At 40.6% G+C, this 19635-nt stretch overlaps 1 protein-coding gene across 1 annotated transcript in view; it reads right to left on the bottom strand.

Annotated features, from left to right (window-relative positions):
- The window catches only part of focad (focadhesin), a 44848-nt gene that overhangs the window by 10786 nt on the left and 14427 nt on the right, over positions 1–19635 (bottom strand). The window contains 18 exon segments of the mRNA XM_018693825.2: positions 1209–1297; positions 2495–2587; positions 2681–2802; positions 4013–4201; positions 4460–4595; positions 5559–5642; positions 6206–6256; positions 7399–7533; positions 7902–8028; positions 8740–8867; positions 9004–9105; positions 9395–9499; positions 12795–13055; positions 13964–14157; positions 16315–16402; positions 16500–16709; positions 18024–18249; positions 18569–18670. Coding sequence (XP_018549341.2) covers positions 1209–1297; positions 2495–2587; positions 2681–2802; positions 4013–4201; positions 4460–4595; positions 5559–5642; positions 6206–6256; positions 7399–7533; positions 7902–8028; positions 8740–8867; positions 9004–9105; positions 9395–9499; positions 12795–13055; positions 13964–14157; positions 16315–16402; positions 16500–16709; positions 18024–18249; positions 18569–18670 — 2442 coding nt within the window.

The following is a 19635-nucleotide window of genomic DNA, read 5'->3' as shown; positions in this document are numbered from 1 at the left end:
GAACGTCATCACTGTATGAAAGGCTGCTCTGCTAATGCAGTGATGTATAAATAACAGCCTATGCTCAAAGACAAACACACACACACACACTCTCCTTTCATCTCAGACAGGTGCATCTGTCACCTGGCTGACACAGCAAGCAGATGTTTGTTCTAGCAAGGCGTGTGACCTACTGTGACAAATATGAAGGCCAGTGCCTGTATTTTATATTCCATCTGTTGATTACTTATGTTTTGTACTCATATCCTAAATCTTAACATTTCATTTTTTAGTTTTAGAACCTTTATGTTGATTTTTCATTTTCAAATCTTTCAAGTCGTTTATTTTCATTCCAACCATATCCATATAAAAACACACATACGACAGACTAAGATGTCATTCTTTTGTGTGTGGTGCATTCATTAATTGTGCAGTAAATGAGACCTGAATCCAAAAAAGGTGCAAAGGGCTGAGTAAAACCAGATAACCAGTATCTACTGTAGCATTCACCTGCCTGTATTTGACTTCTTTGTACTTCTATTTTATTCTGTTTTACTCAAGTATGCACATATGTTTTATTTTACCATGTAGGTGTAATTAATAAACTGTTGCCCATAAAGTTGGAATATTTTTTTCAGACACATTCCTCTTTTTATTCATGTTTATACAGTAATCACCTTTGACCAAGTGCAATGATCACATACTGAGTCCCAGTTACCAATTTTGTTTTGAGAAGATATACACTTTATCTATCAAGAATAAATCACATTGTCACAATCATTTCACGAGAAGAGCTAAAAAATATTTTATTCCAACTTTATGGGCAACAGTGTATATTTATACTATGTACTGTTTTCATTTTGTAATGTAAAATGAGAATCTTGGACAAAACAATTTCAAAAATGAACAGGTTACCAACAGGTTAACATGTAAACTCTGATTAAATAAAAACTGACACCTACAGTGAGTGAAACTGTAGCATGAAACAGAAACACACAGTATAAATGTTTTATACTATGCTGAATGCTCTGATCTTAGAGTCTTTGTTACATGACATCTAGCACTGTATTACCATTTGAATCATCAGGAACATAGTCCTGTTACTCTACATCAGCTACATTAACATCAGTTTTTACGCACCTGTATTATTAAACTGGATTTGCATGTATGTGTGTGTGTGTGTGTGTGTGTGTGTGTGTGTGTGTGTGTGTGTGTGTGTGTCCTCTCACCACATCCAGGCACAGTGCTGTTTGTACTGCAGCTCCTCTGGGTTCTCTTTGCCTTGTTTCTGTTGCATCTCCAAGTCAGCACGTCGACCCTGAATGCAAACACAAAACACACCCACAGAAAACCAGAGTTAACTACACCATGCAGGACATCCATTTTATTCTCTCCAACTCCAAACAATGCACACAGGTTGGGTTTGTTAGGTAAAGATTTTTGAAGGATCAGTACCACAAGCACATCTTTAAATTACACTCACAAAGACACACCAAGATGACTGGGAATAAATACCTGAGTAAAGCAGATGTAATGAAATCTTTACGCTTTAGAATTAATGTGAATTTAACAATTTAATCAAACTGAAATATCATTTCCATTTTCCAGGTGCATGATGTAAAAAGGGCTGGCACGGTGATGCAGTGGTTAAGCACTGTCGCTTCACAGCAAAAAGATTACGAGTTCGAGCCCCGGCTTTTCTGTGTGGAGGTTACATGTTCTCCCTGTGCCTGTGTGGGTTCTCTCTGGATTCTCCAGCTTCCTCCCACAGTCCATAGACATGCATTAGGTTAATTGGTGACTGTGGTGTGAATGTGAGTGTGAATGGTTGTTTGTCTGTATACGAGGGAGCTTCAAAAAGTTTGTGGAAAAAGGACAGTTGGAGAAAATGGTTTCAAGTTATGATGTTTATTTTTGCGTTGCAACATGTATTTAAGGGTTCATGTTAGAACATGTTATGACACGTTAGTACGAGAACGTACAGAAGCATTAAGATCAAAATCCCTGCATATGATTTTTAGCTATGTACTTTTTCCACAAACTTTTTGAAGCCCCCTCGTATGTTGGACCTGCTGATGGACTGGTGATCTGTACAGGGTGTACCCCGCCTCTTGCCCAGTGACAGCTGGGATAGGCTCCAGCACCCCTGTGACCCTTAAATAAGTGGTATAGATAATGAATGAATGATGTATAAAAAATAATTCCAATAATGTAATTTTCATATTTGAAGAATTAGAATTAAAATTACTACCAAAATACAGAAAAGAAAAAAGAAAAGTCACTGTAGAAACTGCAATTTCCACTATATAAGCACTGTGTAGTGTGTCATGCTCCATACATACATTTCATCACTTTCGCCCTGCTGAATTTGGATTTAGTCGTCTTTTTAATAAATCTCTTCTCCATGCTCTACTTAACAGTGCCTAGAGAACCTTTCCTTTCTTGAACCGTATGTAATATCAGTCAGTTTTTCTATAAATATATAATCAGTCTGTCAGGTGCCAGAGGAACAAACCTGTAAGACAGCATGGAAAGCTCGGTTCATGAAGCCCCTCCAGGCCTGGGGTAGGAGGAGGGCCCTGTGCCATTCAGATGGCTGAATGTTCACCTGCACACCAAAATAAAGTAGAAAATTCGTTTTTCATTGTTCAAAAAACAAAGAAAATTATGAGAGGAAGGGGAAGGACAGGTTTATATGTACCTCATGAATGAGGGCTGTCAGGGTCTGCTGGTAGCTGCGGCTGCGGCTGATGAGGAAGCGATCAATTGGTTTGCCGTTTCGGTCCGTCTGCACAGGCAGCTCATAACTGAGCAGCAGTCCAGCTACAACACACACACACACACACACACACACACACACACACACACACACACACACACACACACACACACACACAGAAAAAAAACAGGGTGAGCAAACTACAACTTCAAGCTCAACTCAAGTGTACTCAGGTTGAGCATGGCCAGTTTAGCAATGGTAGAGGGGGCCTAGGGAATAAAACTGTTTCCGGGACTCTACGAACTCCACTACCACCTCTCATTCTTTAGCTTGTATAGGTATCCTGACACCTCCAAGGTCCCATCTCCTGAGGTGAACATAGTGAGCTTAAAAACAGTACATGTGTGCAGGAATAACACTGCCTGCCCTGTATTTTCTGTGTGTGAATTAGTTCCCGACAGATTTGATTAACACAATTTTTAGGAATATGCACAATGTGAGCACTGACTAAACAGAAATAAGGGTTGTTCTGACTCTCTAGAACCAGCTAGCATTCACCCTGTTGTTTGAACGGCAGAACGGATTTTAACATGATTTGGGGGAAAAAAACTAAAGATTTATTGTTTGGAAGCACCTCCTGAAGCTGGATGTTTGAGCAGATACCAATACTGATACATTGAGATAATCATTGTTAAACATAAACAAAAACTTTTTCACCACAGACCCCTTTATTCGGCTGATTACTCTGATCAATTTGAAAAATGAACCTGGCCTCAGACACGTCTTTGGCATTTCTCTACTGATGTTTCTTGTTACTTATCGGACATTGTGTATGCTGATACAGATAAATGGGTACAAGCTAAAATAATAACATCATCTTGACGACATCCCAATATGCAACCACACAGGTAGAGGATGGTGTTACGGCTGTATGTTTGTGGTGCTTTGTCTTTTTCCTGTCTTCCCACTAGCTCCACCCAGGTGATACCTGATGAGCCATCAATGAGCTGCACCTGGCATTAATGAAGTGCCAGTATCAGAAGGAGAGGCTCCCTAGTGTGGGACTGCTAGACATGTTGCCTCTCAGCTTGTTTCTTTTTGTGTTGCTGTTGTGTTTTGATTTTGTGATTGATTGATTTTTTTATAGTCTTGGTTTCATCTTCATTGTTTGATATGTTTGTTTTTATGTTAATAAATGCCATGAATCTGGCTGTTTGTAAGATGGTTTCTGTGGCTAATTTTGGGTCAGTGGTGGAGTGTTGTGCGCCCCATAGGGCCACCCAAGGGTGGGGCGTAACAGATGGATTTAATCACCTGCTAGTCCAGGCTTCAGCCCAGGCTGCTTGTTTTTCTCATAGGTCTTCAGCATGAATGATGGGATTCCTGCCACTGTTTTACCCTGGTCTGAACGTAGGTTAACCCCTCTCAGGGCGGAGAAGTACACCCCCCGTGGCATCTGGTTCATCTCCTGCTTCACCAGTGATGTCAAGAAGAGCTCGAACGCTGAGAAGAGAAAGTGTATTATGATGAATAATAAATATCTGTGAGGAGAAGTTAAACTATGTAACACTGATGTGCTGTGATTAAACTTCCCAGAACTGTAGGGTAAGAAACAATGACACTGATAAACAATAATGATGGATCACACCATTCCTCCAGATCCAACCCATCCTCTGACATGATCTCTCACTGTTTTCCCACCAGGAACACTGCCTAGCCCGAGAGCACCACAGCACCATACTGAAGCATATTTTCTTTTACCTGGGAGAACAGATACGGGGGTGAGAGCCATCAGCTTCATGTAAGAAGAACCTGGGATGGAGAGATCCTTCTCCTCCTCTTCCTCCTCTGCCTGTTCATCCTCCTCATCTTCAGGGAGATTTGTAGCTGGTCTGGCCTTCAGATCAAACCGAACAGCAGCAACAGATACAGCAAATACAAGACAATGTAAACACAAGCTTGAAATAGATCATTAATACAGCTGAATCACACACACACCACCTGCATGGGAAAACAAAATAGTGTTTTATAAATCATCTCAGTTTATTGAAGCATAAAGCAGATGCTCTAAGGCTAAACTGTAATAGTTACATTATTATTAGTTAATTTTACAGTTGGACAGTTTTATTTAAATCTGAGGTGTATTCACTGTTTAATCTGTATAAAAGAAGTTCTAAGAAAAAGGAGAATTGGGAGCCAAAGATCTGACTTTTTGGTGTAGTCAAAGTAAATTACAGTAACCAGTTCATTTTTTTTCTCTAATTTTGAACTAACAAGACTACAGCTATGCTAGCAGCACAGTGAGGCTATTACTAAGGTGCTTTGGACAGTTTGCTAACATCAGTAGGCTAACAATACTAAGATGATCTTTAGCAGGTGTAATATTTGCCATGTTCACCATCTTAGTTTGGTGTGTTAACAGGCTATAATTTGTTAATTAGTTAATTAATTACTGCAGACAAAGTACAGCTGAGGCTGATTAAACTGGTAGATCTTCAGGAAAGTACTGCACAAATAAAATTATGATCTACTGGCTGTGCTCCATGAAATGTCAGGTTAACACTGAAACATCCAATAGCTAATAAAGCTAATAAAGTAGCATGAGCTAACTTACTGTGTTGTATGGATAAACAATCTTTATGTGTGTTTTTGATATGTTACTGTTCCACTCCATTAGGCTTTTTCTATAAGAGATTTTTTTTTATTGTAATACTGGTGACATTTCATTTAAAATGTGATTCATCAGTGTGTATAAGTTGCACAAAAAGCAAAATATAAGCTGCATGAGGAGAAACAAAACCTCAAAGCAGAATTAAAATTTATAGACATGAGACAGTGAGGAGAGTGGAGCTGTTCTTACTGCCTCAGGAAGGAGAGTTACTGTGTGGACCGCTTCAGGAAAATCTGCCAAAGCCTTGTAGCCACAGCTGGCCACCTCTGGATCCTGTTACAGCACGTGTACACACACACACACACACCACACACACACACACCCACCCCACCACACACACACACACACACAAGACTCAACATTTTAAACACCTCAAACTCCAGGAGATATAGAAGCTGTTTTTTTTACAAAAATGAGCTAAAAGAGGCTAAAAAGCTTCATAGATCTGAGGGGCAGAGTTGGTGATACATTTCTGAGGGTTTGTCACTATCAGCAACATATTTCACATTACATTAAGTCATCTGATCCAATGTTAACATAAAAATATAGATTAGTGCAGCTTCAAAAATGTACTAGTTCAGCAACTGCCTTTACTAAACCTGTGGACCTGTTAACCACAGGTCCCCATGTTAAATTCCGTTTGCAGCACCAGCAATTCTTTATCTGCCAAAATAACAGTATTTGGAATTATCACAACATTTTAAAATTCTGTAAATCATGGCAAAAATCCTTAGTCAAGGCAAGCCCAGAAAAGGAGGTATATACACTGCTGTCTCTCTCTCTCTCTCACACACTCACACACACACACACAGGGCAGATATCTTCAGTGCACAGACCTTGCTTGCAGCGTAATTCCAGAGAAAGCTGACCACCTCCTCTTTCAGTTTCTGAGGAAAAAAAAAACAGATAAAAAAGATTTTTTTTTACATCAACAGTAACTTTCTAACTTTAAAAATCCCACTGCAAACTGTGGCTGTCAGGAGAGTCTGAAATCATTAATAGGGAACAGTATATATGTCAGGGAAAAATAGATCTCAGGCACACTAAAGATAAGCAATTCATCTATTCTGTCAGTATCCATTGTGAATTAAAAATGAGTTTCAGCCCTATGGTCATCATCACCAGCTGAGGGGTTTCTACCTAATTTCTGTATTTCGACAGATGCTGTTTTATCATTATGAGTATAATTTTAATTTAAGAACACACAACCACATAATCCTAAACAAAAGATGCTACAGTTGGAGGATTCAACCTCCCAGCCTATAATATTTCTGCTATTTTCAGACACTCCAGCCACATGACTGCACCACTGTGCAGTGAAATAATACACCTACTAAAATATATCTACTAAAAACTACTGAAAAAGCTATAGTTCACTGATTAACAAGCCATGCATGTAAACACAAGAGTTTGTCAGAGTTCTGTGCTTTAACTGTTCGCTGTTGAACTAAGCTAGCTGTTTTCTCCCTGGCTTCCAGCTGTAATGCTCAGCTAAGCCAACCAGCGCCTCCAGCTATGGACAGGCGCACCGTTAGTATTATACAATATCCTACATTTCCTAATTATAACATGTAAGATAAGAATATGAATTTGCTGCAGCTAGTCAAAAGTAGCTTAATAGGACTGTAAAAATAGTTTGTCATCTTTGTATATCCAAACATAGATAGATGGACAGCTGATTTATGTATCGTGGGGTCTGTCACATCATGTCATGTGGCTGCATGGCTCCCCCCACTGACTCTTAAGGACCAGTGCAATATGGCAGCAAGAAGAAAAAAAAAAAACCTCATACAAATCCAAGACATTTACTGATGAGATCTGTATTTACTAAAGATGTGTAAAATTCTAAAGACTATGTTAAATTATTTATTTAAATCTTGTGAAAAACATCACCTTTTAACTCGTGATAGCATGTTTTTAGATACTGTCAGTGGGGGTTACAAGTTTCCAAATTCTAAACATGTCTTTAATTCACCTTGTAGATGCTCACACATACAGAAAAGAAGCTTTAATAAAGTAGATGAGATACCTCATACTCCTCTGACTTGACAGTGAGCTGAGGAACCAGAGCCAGAAGCTCAGCTACAGCTTTGACCATCAGTGGACGGGATTCACAGCTGAGCTCAGGCCCGAGACGCCTCCATGTCGAGATGATGTCCACTACCTGCAACATAAACCTCATGAGACTCAGTGGAATCTTATTTACTGGTAAAATCTCAGCCAGGGTTCTGTTCCAAGATTAAACAGCTGTTGTGAGTTTTACTCTGCAAAGTTATGCAGACAGCTCAGTTAAATCTTCGAGTTTAAAAACACAAACCTCATTTAAAGTATAATAAATGTACAAGTTGTCCTGGTGCAACAAAAACAGGAGACACCCACACAGTCTGGAGAAACATTCTGTGGAGGCTGAATGTTCTGATGACATCGATCAGTTGTGGATATACGTATAAGATAATCTAATTTATGCAAATATAAACTCAATCCATGCTTTGTATGTGTGTGGTGTGTGTGGTGTGCGTGTGTGTAAGTGACCTCTGCACGGCACAGCTCCTGTAGTCCTTGCAGGGCGAGAGCAGCAGGGGTTGCCATGTCTGGTCTGGTGCACTGGTTCAGAGTGTGTGTAATAGCAGCCAACATGTCACCTCCATGCTGGTAAGGCCTGACACACACACAGACAAACAAAGGCGACCCTGTGATACATGACTCTCCTCTAAAAGACAAAACAACATCTGGGCAACAGAGGTGGAAAACATAAACATACTTATAATTACCTGCTCAAGTGAAACAGTGAAGATTAATCATTATTTCTATTTCTATTCAGTTAATGCACAGCAAGGTGTTTTCAATTTAGTGGAATTTTACGGACAATTTAAATAAACTAACACAGCTAAACCTTCTCAACATGCACAACATATGCATGTGCAGTATTTCCAATTTGAAGTGTTACAGGCCCGGTGCTGACTGACTAAAGGAATAAAGGAAACATAGTGATGCCCAAGTCTAGTAAAATATCATATTATATTGAATTACCATTTATTTCTCCTACAGATAATTAGAATAATCATTATTTATTACACTTCTTTGTAAGGAGTCACAAGCCTAAAAGGTAGGAGACCACTGTCCTACCTTTATGACCTTTAAGATGGAGGCTAATATTGTCTATAGTGCATTTATGCAGTGTTCTTTTGTCAAGGCAGTAAAAAGTCAAGGAAACCCCTGAAGCTGCACTGTAAATGACCAAATATTAATATCATTAAAATAAAAAACATCAGACAGATGATTCCCTGTAGTCAGTTCTCAATCAACTAGACCTCTCAAAGAAGCACCACTTCATGTCACACCATGTCAAGTGCGTGTGTGTTGGTCAGACCTCTCTCTGCAGATGTCCCGGAGGCAGGCAGCCCTGGCCAGGATCTGCTCCCACTGGGTGTCCCTCCCCACCACCACGCTGCTGTTCTGCTGACCCAGCAGACGCTGCAGCTCGGGGTAAACTCGGTCCTTACAGGGAAGAACAAAGTCAGTCGTGTGAGGGAGGGGAGAAGTGAACGGGAGGAAAAGGCAGGAAAAATATAAAAAAAATAAAGAAGGTCTAAATATGGATTGATGATTGTGATGAGCATTTATTATGACAGACCTGTTTCTTCCAGAGAGCAGTCATGAGGCGCATTGCCACAGCTCTCAGCTTGGGGGCGCTGGCCAGCATGTGGAGAGTCTGCAGCACCATGGGGACACAGAGCTGGAACAAGAAAGCACATGGTGTGTGATGGTGGTTAAAATCAACCAAAACAAGATTTCTGAAAATCCTCACAGACCTGCTTATGAGCCAGAGCCACATCTACAGATACAACCATTTATTTAAAGTGTTCAGAATATGAATTATGCTCTAATATAAATCACAATCTTCAAAGGAGATGCATGAAGAGAGTAATTGAAGTGAGCAGAGGAGACAGATGAGGTTAATGTGCAGTGGTTTATATTCCATGTCATTCATCTTCAGGACAGGGGAGGCCAGAGGTGCTCAGTACCTTATGGGTCCCAAGGTTTGGCAGGCAGTTGAGCACAGCATGAGCCAGGTCGGGATTCTTTTCCTTCCCCAGTTTGAACAACAGAACAGGGATGAGGGAGGGAACCTGCAGACACATGTCAGTTTAGATAAAGGACACACCAAAAGAAACTGGGTGAGGATGCTTCAGAAACCCCCTGAATCTACTTTACCTTTATATCTTTGACTCTCCTGTTTTTCTTTATTAGCTCATTTTATTTTCTAGTTCCTTCATTTTCCTTGTTGTTGGTCTTAGCACAAGGATAATCATTCATCTGTACCCCACAAAACATTTCCCATTTTCCTCAAAGAAGCTTTTGTGAAGCTGCACAAACAGTGAATCACATGAATAAGTGTAAGATGTCATTCAAAGTGATGATCATATAGAGAATTATCAAACAACCCTGGATGTGTAAATAGGTAACTGTTTGCCAACACCATGAACATCAACTTTAAAAGGTGATAACATGTCAGTATTGTATTTACAGCTTGTTTCTACTGCACACAAGTGGCAAAAAGGCAATTGCAGTATTATAAACTATTAATTTGGTAAACTACGAGCCTTAGGAACCAGATTATTTGATGATGCACACTGATGCATACCCATGCAGGGTGAGCTGTGGAGACAGCATCAAGAAATACAGATTCACCACTCCAGGTTATAGGCTGTCCCACATGCTAGGCCCCTTATGTTCTGAACCATGGTCATGGTCTGCTGAGAGCCAGCTCATTTCTATTCATATGAAGTCTGGTCAATGAATACGTTACAGATAGAAGTTAGAGTGGAGTACTGGACAATGTGGGGTTAACACTTTATCATTCCCTTTAGTGCTGGGGGTCAAAAAGGAACTAGTCGGGGTCCTTAGACACATGTAGTCAACATCTCTGCAGTGTAGCAGCCTTTAATTAACATAAAGCACTTACTGCTGACCTGCACCTTGGCTGTTGCATAGCAACCACTTCACCTGCATGGCTTGGGAGGAAGAGGGAGGGGCGGAGAGGAAGGAAACTGAGGTTTTTCTTCAAGTTGAATCCCTGAAAGGTATTTTGCTGATCCTAAACCTTGACCTTAAATCAATGACATATTTGTCACAATGAACAATAAAGAATATATTGTTTTTCCTTTGCAACTACAAACAACAGGGAGTTTTATTTTTACCCTCATCTCTTGTAACAAAGAGATACTGCAAACCTGCGAGGTGTTTGTGGCTCTAAGCAGGCAGATGTGAGGGGATGTGATACTGTGAAGAGGGAAATCCATTGGATTCAAATATGCCAATAACCTTCTACCAACGCATCAGACGACGGCACAAGTGGCACTCTGGGAGCAATTAGACCAGCGGGGGGAATACTCTGAGCCTCTAACGAGCCCAAGTAATGAGGAGCCCATAACACCATGTGATATTTCACATCAACTTCTGGAGCTAGCGACTCCATTTACAGTCCCAGTGGGCCAGTCTGTCAGTTTAACCCTCTCCCTTTATGCAGCTGCAGAAAACGCAGCAGCTGAAGGCAGGTGAGAATGTCTTTTTAAGAATGAAATCCAAAGTCAATTTCAACGGCAAATTATGTCCAAGGGATATAAAAAAAAATATCTGCATACTGTGAATGAAATCCAACCCGTACATATTACCAGAGATTTTGCCCTGTTTAGCCCATCAACCACAAGACTCTTTTACTTCACCACTTTCACTACCCACTGTCAATTGTCATGATTCCTGCCTTGGTTCTGTTTCTGTTAGCTTCCCTACCTCTGTCAATGCCCTCACCTATATTCCCACTTCCCTAGGTCCATGTATTTCTATGAAAATTTGAATTTGCCATTCTCAATCTTGCTAGTAGATGCCCTCCAAGCTGTCCCTCCAATCCCAGTCATCAACCTCTTTGCCGTCATCCTGTCCCGCAGTCGACCAGCCTCTTGCCTCTGTCCCTGAAAACCCCAGCAGTCACCTTTCCTTGGGGCTCGCCTTTCCATTTTCGGGGGTTTTCCTCATGTCTGAGCCCCCAGGAGAAAGTTTGGTCCTCATGACTCTGGAAGACATCGGTCTTCTCACCTGCCTGGCACCACTGCCCAAACAGAAAGCTGAATCCTGCCTTCCACTTTGCTGCCACCCTCCAGAGTGGCTCTGCCTTCATTGACCCCCTCAAAGTCATCGTCCAGAGCAGCTCCCCCATCTGCCCTACATTCTGGTCAATGTCCTGAGCGGGTACACCCATCTGTCCCTTCCTTGTGGTCGTTGTCCACTGAAGAGTTTGTGTCTTTGGACCTTGGAACTCTCCCAAGCAGCCTCTTCTTTCTATCTGGTCCAGAGGCTGTCCACCCAAACCTTCCAGCTTAACTAGTCTAGAGGTCACCTGTGCCACCACTCTTCAGCTCCTGGGCCTCCACCCACTGAAAGTTTTTCCTCTCTGTTTTCCACCAGCCTCTAGGAAGCGCACATCACCTCTCCCTTTCACATGCCCTTCCCCATTTGTCCTCCCTCCTTTGCAATCATCCCACCACGTTTTTGTCTCTGTACCTCCCAGCCTGCCTGCCTGTTTACCTGTAAGCCTTGGTTAATACTGTTTATATTAAATGCACTTCATAGCACCTGCCTGCCTGTGTCTGCATCTGGTTCTTCTTCCTGTTGCCTCAAACATACTGCGATCAGCTGCCACTGCTTTCCATCTCTTTGTATTGTGAAAATCAAGTTGTAAAGACTGAATTGCTGAACAAGTCTCAGAAGTAGGTGGCAATTTTAATAGGTCTAATGTTGCTCACTGATGGCTGTTTCAGCCAGTTGTAGAAACTACAAACATTGTGGGTGGGTCCTCTATGTAGCTAGGTAGGTAGCTACCTAGATCCATCTATGAAAACTACAAACCAAAGATCATTGTCTGCTACACAGTCAAAGGATTATATTTAGTGTGAATGCTTAAAGTATTCTGCAGGAAATGCAAAATTATCTAGTCATCACTGAATTTAATGTCCAAAGTGTAGTTTTTCACTGAGCTTAACGACAATCAGTTAGCATAATAGTTGGCAAAACATTATATAATTTACGATTCATCAGATGACATTTGTTGAAATGTATTGTGATGTCTTTTGTTTTTCACTTTTCCACTTTTGCTTCCCTGCCCACTTTACCCATCCAAACAATCAAATCTGTCCCAGTACAAATCACTAAACTGCACAAATTCAGATGATAGAGGGTTTGGATTTACATTTGGTGAAAGACAAGAAAAGCAGGACTGGAATTATTTATTTTGCCTTGAGGTATATTTTAAGTTAGGTATATTCTAAGTACTTTATTCAAATATTCAGTCAGTCTCTAAAAGCTACAGAGAAAAGCTTTAACTTGAGATGTCCCTCTGTGTTGAAAGGAGCGGTGTGGATTATCTACCTGGCAGGGGTCGGCTGCAGCGAAGGCCTGGCTTGCATTCAGAGCCAGCTGGCAGACGTCTTCCTGACCCATTATGATGAGATAGGTCACGATGAGGGCGAGGGAGCAGGGCAAGCGCTGGCCCGATGACACGGCCGAGCGAACCGACAGCAGCCAATCAGCAGCCAGCGTCGGATCATCTGCCACTTTACGCAGTATGGACAGAGCCACGCTGAGTTCACTGTACCAGGAACTGAGAGGAAGTGTCAATGGTGGACCAGGCTGAGGGGAATAAGACAGATGAAAGAATACAATCAGCACAAATGTCTTTACTTGATGCAAAAAAGTAGAATTCTACTCATAAATAAATAAACAAATAGTAATAATATAGCTGACCAGCTAATTAGCCATACAGCCTGCACACTGTCCTTAGTTTTCCCCAGACAGATGTTTGTTTGATGGCTCATTATGCAAGACAAGGTGCGACACAAGATCTGTCTCCATGCTTGTAAATGAGGACACATTAGCTAGAGAGCTACTGTTGCAGTACGATATCTGTGGCTCTTTTTACAGTTGCTGTTGGACTGATAGTCAGTGGCGACGGTTTATGCTTTATGCAAATACAGCTGAAAATCAATTGATTTCATTGGCTATTTGCAAAGATGAACAGCAGTCTACCTGGTTAATACAAAAACAGTGGGTTCAGTTATAAAACCAAAAAAACATACAGAAATTTCCCACCTTTTTAGATAGTGAAATGTAATTAACAAAGCAGATGACTATGCTGAACAATTCATTTCTATTTTATACCAACCCTGAATTCTCACCTGATTAAATTAAGTTTCACAAAATAAATGATTCATCTGGAAACAATAAAGAAACATCAGTCCTCTGAAGCTAGCAAAACTAGAAAAGCTATCAGCCCTGCCTCCTTATTTTTTAATGTCTTTAATTTTTCTTTTTCGTGTTTTTTTTTTCATTTTTTAATATCATTTTCTTTTCCTTTTGACATGTGATGCTGTTGATGCCTCACCTTTTTATCTTAAATTTGTCCCACATGTCCTATTTCTCTAACTGTGCTGGATTTGTTTTAACTGGTTGCACCTGATCCTGTGCAGTTGTGTACAAGAGGCTGGACTGTGACAGTCAATGAGCCTGCACATAGAGGCTGAAGCCAGCTTCAGTGTTACCTGTCGGGGTTTATCTGTCTGTCTGCTGATGCTGCGGAGCAGGCTGTGGGCCAGGCTGTGGTTGAGGCTGTGTGTCCTCCGGTCAGCCAGAGGCTCAGTAAGGCCTGAACAGGACAGCAGCTGCAGCACAGGAAGAACCAGGAGTGGACTCAACCAGGGTGACAGCTCAGTCTGCTCTGGAGCCAAACTCAGTGCTGTGTCAAAGAGAGAGAGGGAGGGATAAAGACAACAAGGAAAAAAAAAAATCTATGAAGGTTAATGAATCCACATGGAGAAATTAGGTTGTAAAGTGAGAAGAAGCAGGAGGAAAAAATAAAATCAATCAACAGCAGAGCAACAGTGGGGGACTTAAACATACCATCATGGGAAAATATGTAACAAGGAAAGATTATGGTAGCTATAACTGTAACTTGTATGAATGAATCCCTCTTTATTTACCAAGTCATACATGTAAATGTGATGCAGTGCATGCTAAAACATTAACATAACATTAATTTGGCATTAATTATAGGGAAAACCCAGACAATGATCTAACACAGTACATGATTAATTGAGTTTAAGAAAGAACCAGAAAATTATATGGTAGTTACATCAACATCCATTTAAACCTGAATGGATATGATTTATTATTAGAAAAGATTCACCGTATAGCTTGACTTTTATGCTTGTCTGTAGACATTGTTCATATTTTTGCATGTTCAGCCAACAATCTGTGCACTGACTAAAAAACCCTCTTGGTTATGCTAGCAATCAATAGGAATTGATTACATGGAAAAATACTCTAATTATTACCAAATGACTGTTTGGTAATAATTAGAGTTTCCTAATTAGAGACTAATTTGTTGCTTCCAGGAACTTTCCAAAGTAAACACAGTTACAGTACATATCAGTTCCTTTCTATGAAATTATTAGGAAAACTAATGGACCTGGTGAATGTATAGGATCATGGGCTATGACAGCTTGGTAATGACATGTTTTAAGCAGACATGCTGTGGTGCAGCCTTCACAACAGCAATATAATCATCTATAATGAGTTTCATATCATGACTTGTTATGCACCTGGGTACGATATTCATTACATAAACCAGTTAGAATTGAAATACTATAAATGAGTCAATTTGAGGTGTGTGTTTTGTGTGTTTGACTTTGGGTTTGTTTTACCTTCAGATTTTATGCAGGTTGATATTTTATGATCTGTTCAGAGCAGATCATTTTATTTGCAGGTCAGGATTTCTCTCTCTGCTTGACTCTGATCTCAGGGTGGATTGTCTATGTGGGTTGCTGGACAGAATGAGAACTTACTTATAGGTGTGTTTCTATCTACATGCTTTTATGTGCAAAAGGGGTAAAACAAAAAAAAAAGGCAAAATATTGCATAAGGCTGGAAAGAGATTTTACAATCCATGCTGCAATATCTGCTTCCTCTTCTATTGTAGACAAAGAATTTATATCATACTGTCATTCACTGTTATTGGACACACAATTTCACAAGAAAAGTCATAAACAGAGAATAAAATAGTAATTAGAGTCTGACCAAAGTGAAGTGAGAACATTACTTGCCTCACTGTTGTGGCTGGTGAAAATATTCCTATATTCTAAAAACTAAATGTCATTGTTTCTGGCTCTGATTTGTTTCCAAATTACCAACTTGCGTTTTTATCTTTGTGCTGTCTGTCTCAGCTGTCTGAAAGACACCAGTCCAGTCACTGCCTTAAATAACATCTTGTTACAGACTCATAAATCATTTTTAATAGAGTTACATTTCAACATCCTCTGGTTATTAGGAGCTGAATAGTGAAACCTGTAACTTCAGGTCATCCATATCCCTCATTTGACGCATAGATGCTAACAGACAGCAGAAATGTATTCTCACTTAAGTATGATTCACAAAAAATAATTCAACTTCTTTCTCATAATATGAAGATGTGTCTTGTAGTTATATGATATGATGACTTGTCAATAGCAGATGGACTTCCTGCTTATGCTGTGTTCACACCACTTTGAGCCCTGAGCCCATTTGAATGTGGTATCAATGCAGGGGACTCAGACAAAAAACACACAGCGTCATCCAGCAAAAAAGCAAAACCAAACGTGACTTTTGCTGCAACGCACTGTGATGTCATTTGGCAAGGCAATGCACTGGTCAATCAAATACATGTAAACACACATTCCTTGTAGATTCCTTTGTAACTTAAATGTTGTAATTCTGCTGTTTATCTTGCAACCATCATGATCAAAGATAAATGTTTTCTGCTGTGAGTAAAATCCTTCCTGTGAGTATTATAAACCTCTGCAGGATCTGGATGTCTCATTCTTAAATGTACATTTATTTAGCTGAAGACGGTATTTACCCAGACTGAGCAGGCTGGTCTGCTGAGCTGCAGGGGCCTCTAGCAGGAGCAGGGCCACACCCATCATCAGCTCATCCACTGGCAGCTCCTACAAGTAACAATAACGCTTTAGACAGTGATGGTATTCATACTGTACTGTACTGTGTGTGAGCTAGTGATATGTATCATAAACGTTGCTGTGTCACCTGTTGGCAGGCAGGCAGGAGCCGTTGTAATACGCAGAGAAGCGGCCGACAGTCTCCGTTTAACTTGAGGCAGAGCTGACAGGCACAGAGCAGGTGCAGAAGCAGCCTGGCTCTCTCAGTCCTCCAGCGCTCCTCTGAGACCTGAACAAGACCCTGGAGCAGAGCATCGATGAATCCACACAGCTCCAGCACCGCCTCCATGCTGTCCACCTGTCAGCACAGAGAGGACAACACCAACACCTCATAAAAAAGAAATAAAACTACTACTCGAGAGATATATTTTGCCGAAGAATTCCACAAGAGGTGCAGCGAGTCCATCGAGAAGGACTTTTCACTCCAACTTGGATGCAGAGACTTGGAAAGGTTCACTTGACATTGTGTTTTTGAAGCTCCTACATGTACATTTTTTGGTTGAGATTATAGCATCATTTAAGTTATTTTAAAGGCATAAGATATATTTGTGGAAAATGTCACTGTGCGGCACAGCGGTACAGTGTTTAGCACTGTCGCCTCACAGCAAGAGGGTTCTGGGTTCAATGGGGCTTTTCTGTGTGGAGGTTACATGTTCTCCCTGTACCTGTGTAGGTTCTCTCCAGGTTTCCCAGCTTCTTCCCACAGTCCAAAGACATGCAGGTTAACTGGTGACTCTAAATTGCCTGTATGTGTGAATGTGAGTGTGAATGGTTGTTTGTCTATATATGTTAGCCCTGTGATGGACTGGCGATCTGTACAGGGTGCACCCCACCTCTCGCCCAGTGTCAGCTGGGATAGGCTCCAGTCCTTATAAGGACGGTAAGGTATAGATAATGAATGAATGAATGAATGAATGAATGAATGAATGAAAATGTCACTGCTGTATGCTGAGGTGTTTTTCTAAACTCTTCTGGGAGTCATCAAAGTTGGAAATTTCTGAATCCTAAAAGCACAAAGGCTTTAAGGAGAGCAGAGTTTTTGTAATTAGCACAATTTGAAAGATATCATTAGACTGAATAATAACACAGTATAATGATTTTAAAAAAAAATTGTTAGCCAGTAAAAGACAATCTAACACAACATATTGTTTTTAATGTGGCTGGTAACATTGGTAACTAAGAGAAAAAAATCATATCAATCACCCTTGTGGTTTAAGAATAAATAATTAAAGAGTGTTTCTCTGTGACATACTAACAAGTAGTTATTGAGCTCAGTAATACCAGTTATATAGCAATATTTATCTGCTGGCTAATGTTGCTAACATTATCTAACATTAGTGGCCATGAGCTATATGTCAGATGAAATTAGGTTGCAGCAGCAAACCAGCAAACTGAGTAAGGGTGTGCTTTATTGCTTAGAAATTCAATCTTTCATGACTCCATGGTCACACTTTAAATTAAATGCATTAATTCCTTATGGGCAGAGTCCCATCACAAGATATTAATTTTTGCACTGTATTTAAAATGACTTCAAAAAACAAATAATTTGAGCCCATTATTGATGTTGGCATCTCATGGATTATTGCCTAAATACTCCCATTCACTGTGTCACCTGCATGTGTGGAACCAGCTGGCAGAGGCAGTGCAGCAGGCTGTCGGACACTGCGGAGGACTTCTTCTGCTCCTTTTTCTGATGGACCAACTCAGCAACTGGTTGTGTGGGCAGCAGCACCCTGAGGAGACTGTTTCGGAGCAGGGCATACTGGGGTTGCCTCTGAGGTTCACAGTACAGGTACTGCAGGAAAGGGGCCAGCATGGTGATGTAGGCTGGTTCATTTCTGCAGTGTACATATAAATTATGTGTTAGTACCTTCATCAAAAATACTATGTAAAGGCAGCACATAATGTAAGCTAATCAATCTGGCCTCAAACTTGCATGAAAGTAAAACTTTTCCTGACTTAAACCTTGTGAATAATACGATCTATGTTCCCTACTATATTTGCCATGCCTGTATATATTTGTCATCACTGCATAATAACAGCTACCAATTATGATGAGTTATTTGGGATGGGTGCTCCTCACAGATAGCTTTGAAATTCATGCACTGAAGGACTATGTGATTAGATGGAGGGTTCAAGGCCTCTGCTGTGGCTAACCTGTCAGCAGCCTGCTGAATGAAATCATCAATCTCTAGCAGCAGTGCTGGCCAGCAGTCCACTCGGTTCTCCAGGGCTATGATGTATGGATGAGGGCTGATCCTGTAAAACAAGGGGACAGAACAAAGGCCACGTTAACGCAACAGTTGCACTGTCCCAATTCTGAAATGGACACAAAGAAAGGCTATAATAATCAGAACTTAGAAGTGAGTGTAGACGTTTAGTTTCATATTTATCCACAACTGACATCTTAGAGTGCGATTTAATTGCAGCTGAAAATCTTGTTTTTGTTGACCTACGGTGGATATGTCCTCCAGGGTGTGTCATTTTACTGTGACATAATTGTTGGGTGGTGTTATAGGTGTGGCAAAGTACACTCCAGGTGTTATTAGCACAACACACCCCAACCTCCAAACAAACAATGGTAAATGGACTGTATTCTGTATTCTTTGCTAGTCATACTGACCATCCAAAGAGCTTAAGAGTACAGGTCACATTCACACATTCATATGGCATTATACGTCTAACACACACACTCCACTGATGGTACACCATCAGAGGTAGTTTGGGGTTCTGTATCTTGCCCAGGGATATTTTGGCACGCAGACTGGGAACAACTGAACAACTAGCCACTTACTAACTACGTTTCAAATTAGTAGGTGACCCACTCTACTGCAGCTGCCCCAACTATTGGTGGCAGAGTTGTATTGTGGGAAACTTGCGCAACAGGACACAGAAGAAGAATATGTGGAATTGAGAATACAGTATATCTGGTTCTACTGCATCTTTATCTTTTTTTTTTCCTCAACTTTCTATCATTGACTCCAACAATGTTACAATGCTAAACAAAATAACAACATTCACATCATTTCTTCATGATGTTCACATCTGCATATTTTTAATAAAATAGAAATTCCAAATCTATTCTTGTCATTACCAGGCATTCAGCCATTATCTATCCTGTGAGTGTAAACAATAGATAGCCTCCATTATTCTTGAATTTGCAAACCCATTAAGTTCAGACAAAACACTGGGGTCAAATCCAAGGTGAAGTCTCTGAGTATTGT

Source organism: Lates calcarifer, linkage group LG14 (assembly GCF_001640805.2).
Source record: "Lates calcarifer isolate ASB-BC8 linkage group LG14, TLL_Latcal_v3, whole genome shotgun sequence".
In the NCBI taxonomy this organism is placed as follows: Eukaryota; Metazoa; Chordata; class Actinopteri; family Centropomidae; genus Lates; species Lates calcarifer.
Note: the sequence above shows the minus strand (reverse complement) of the source record. Positions and strands in the feature narration are given on the sequence as shown.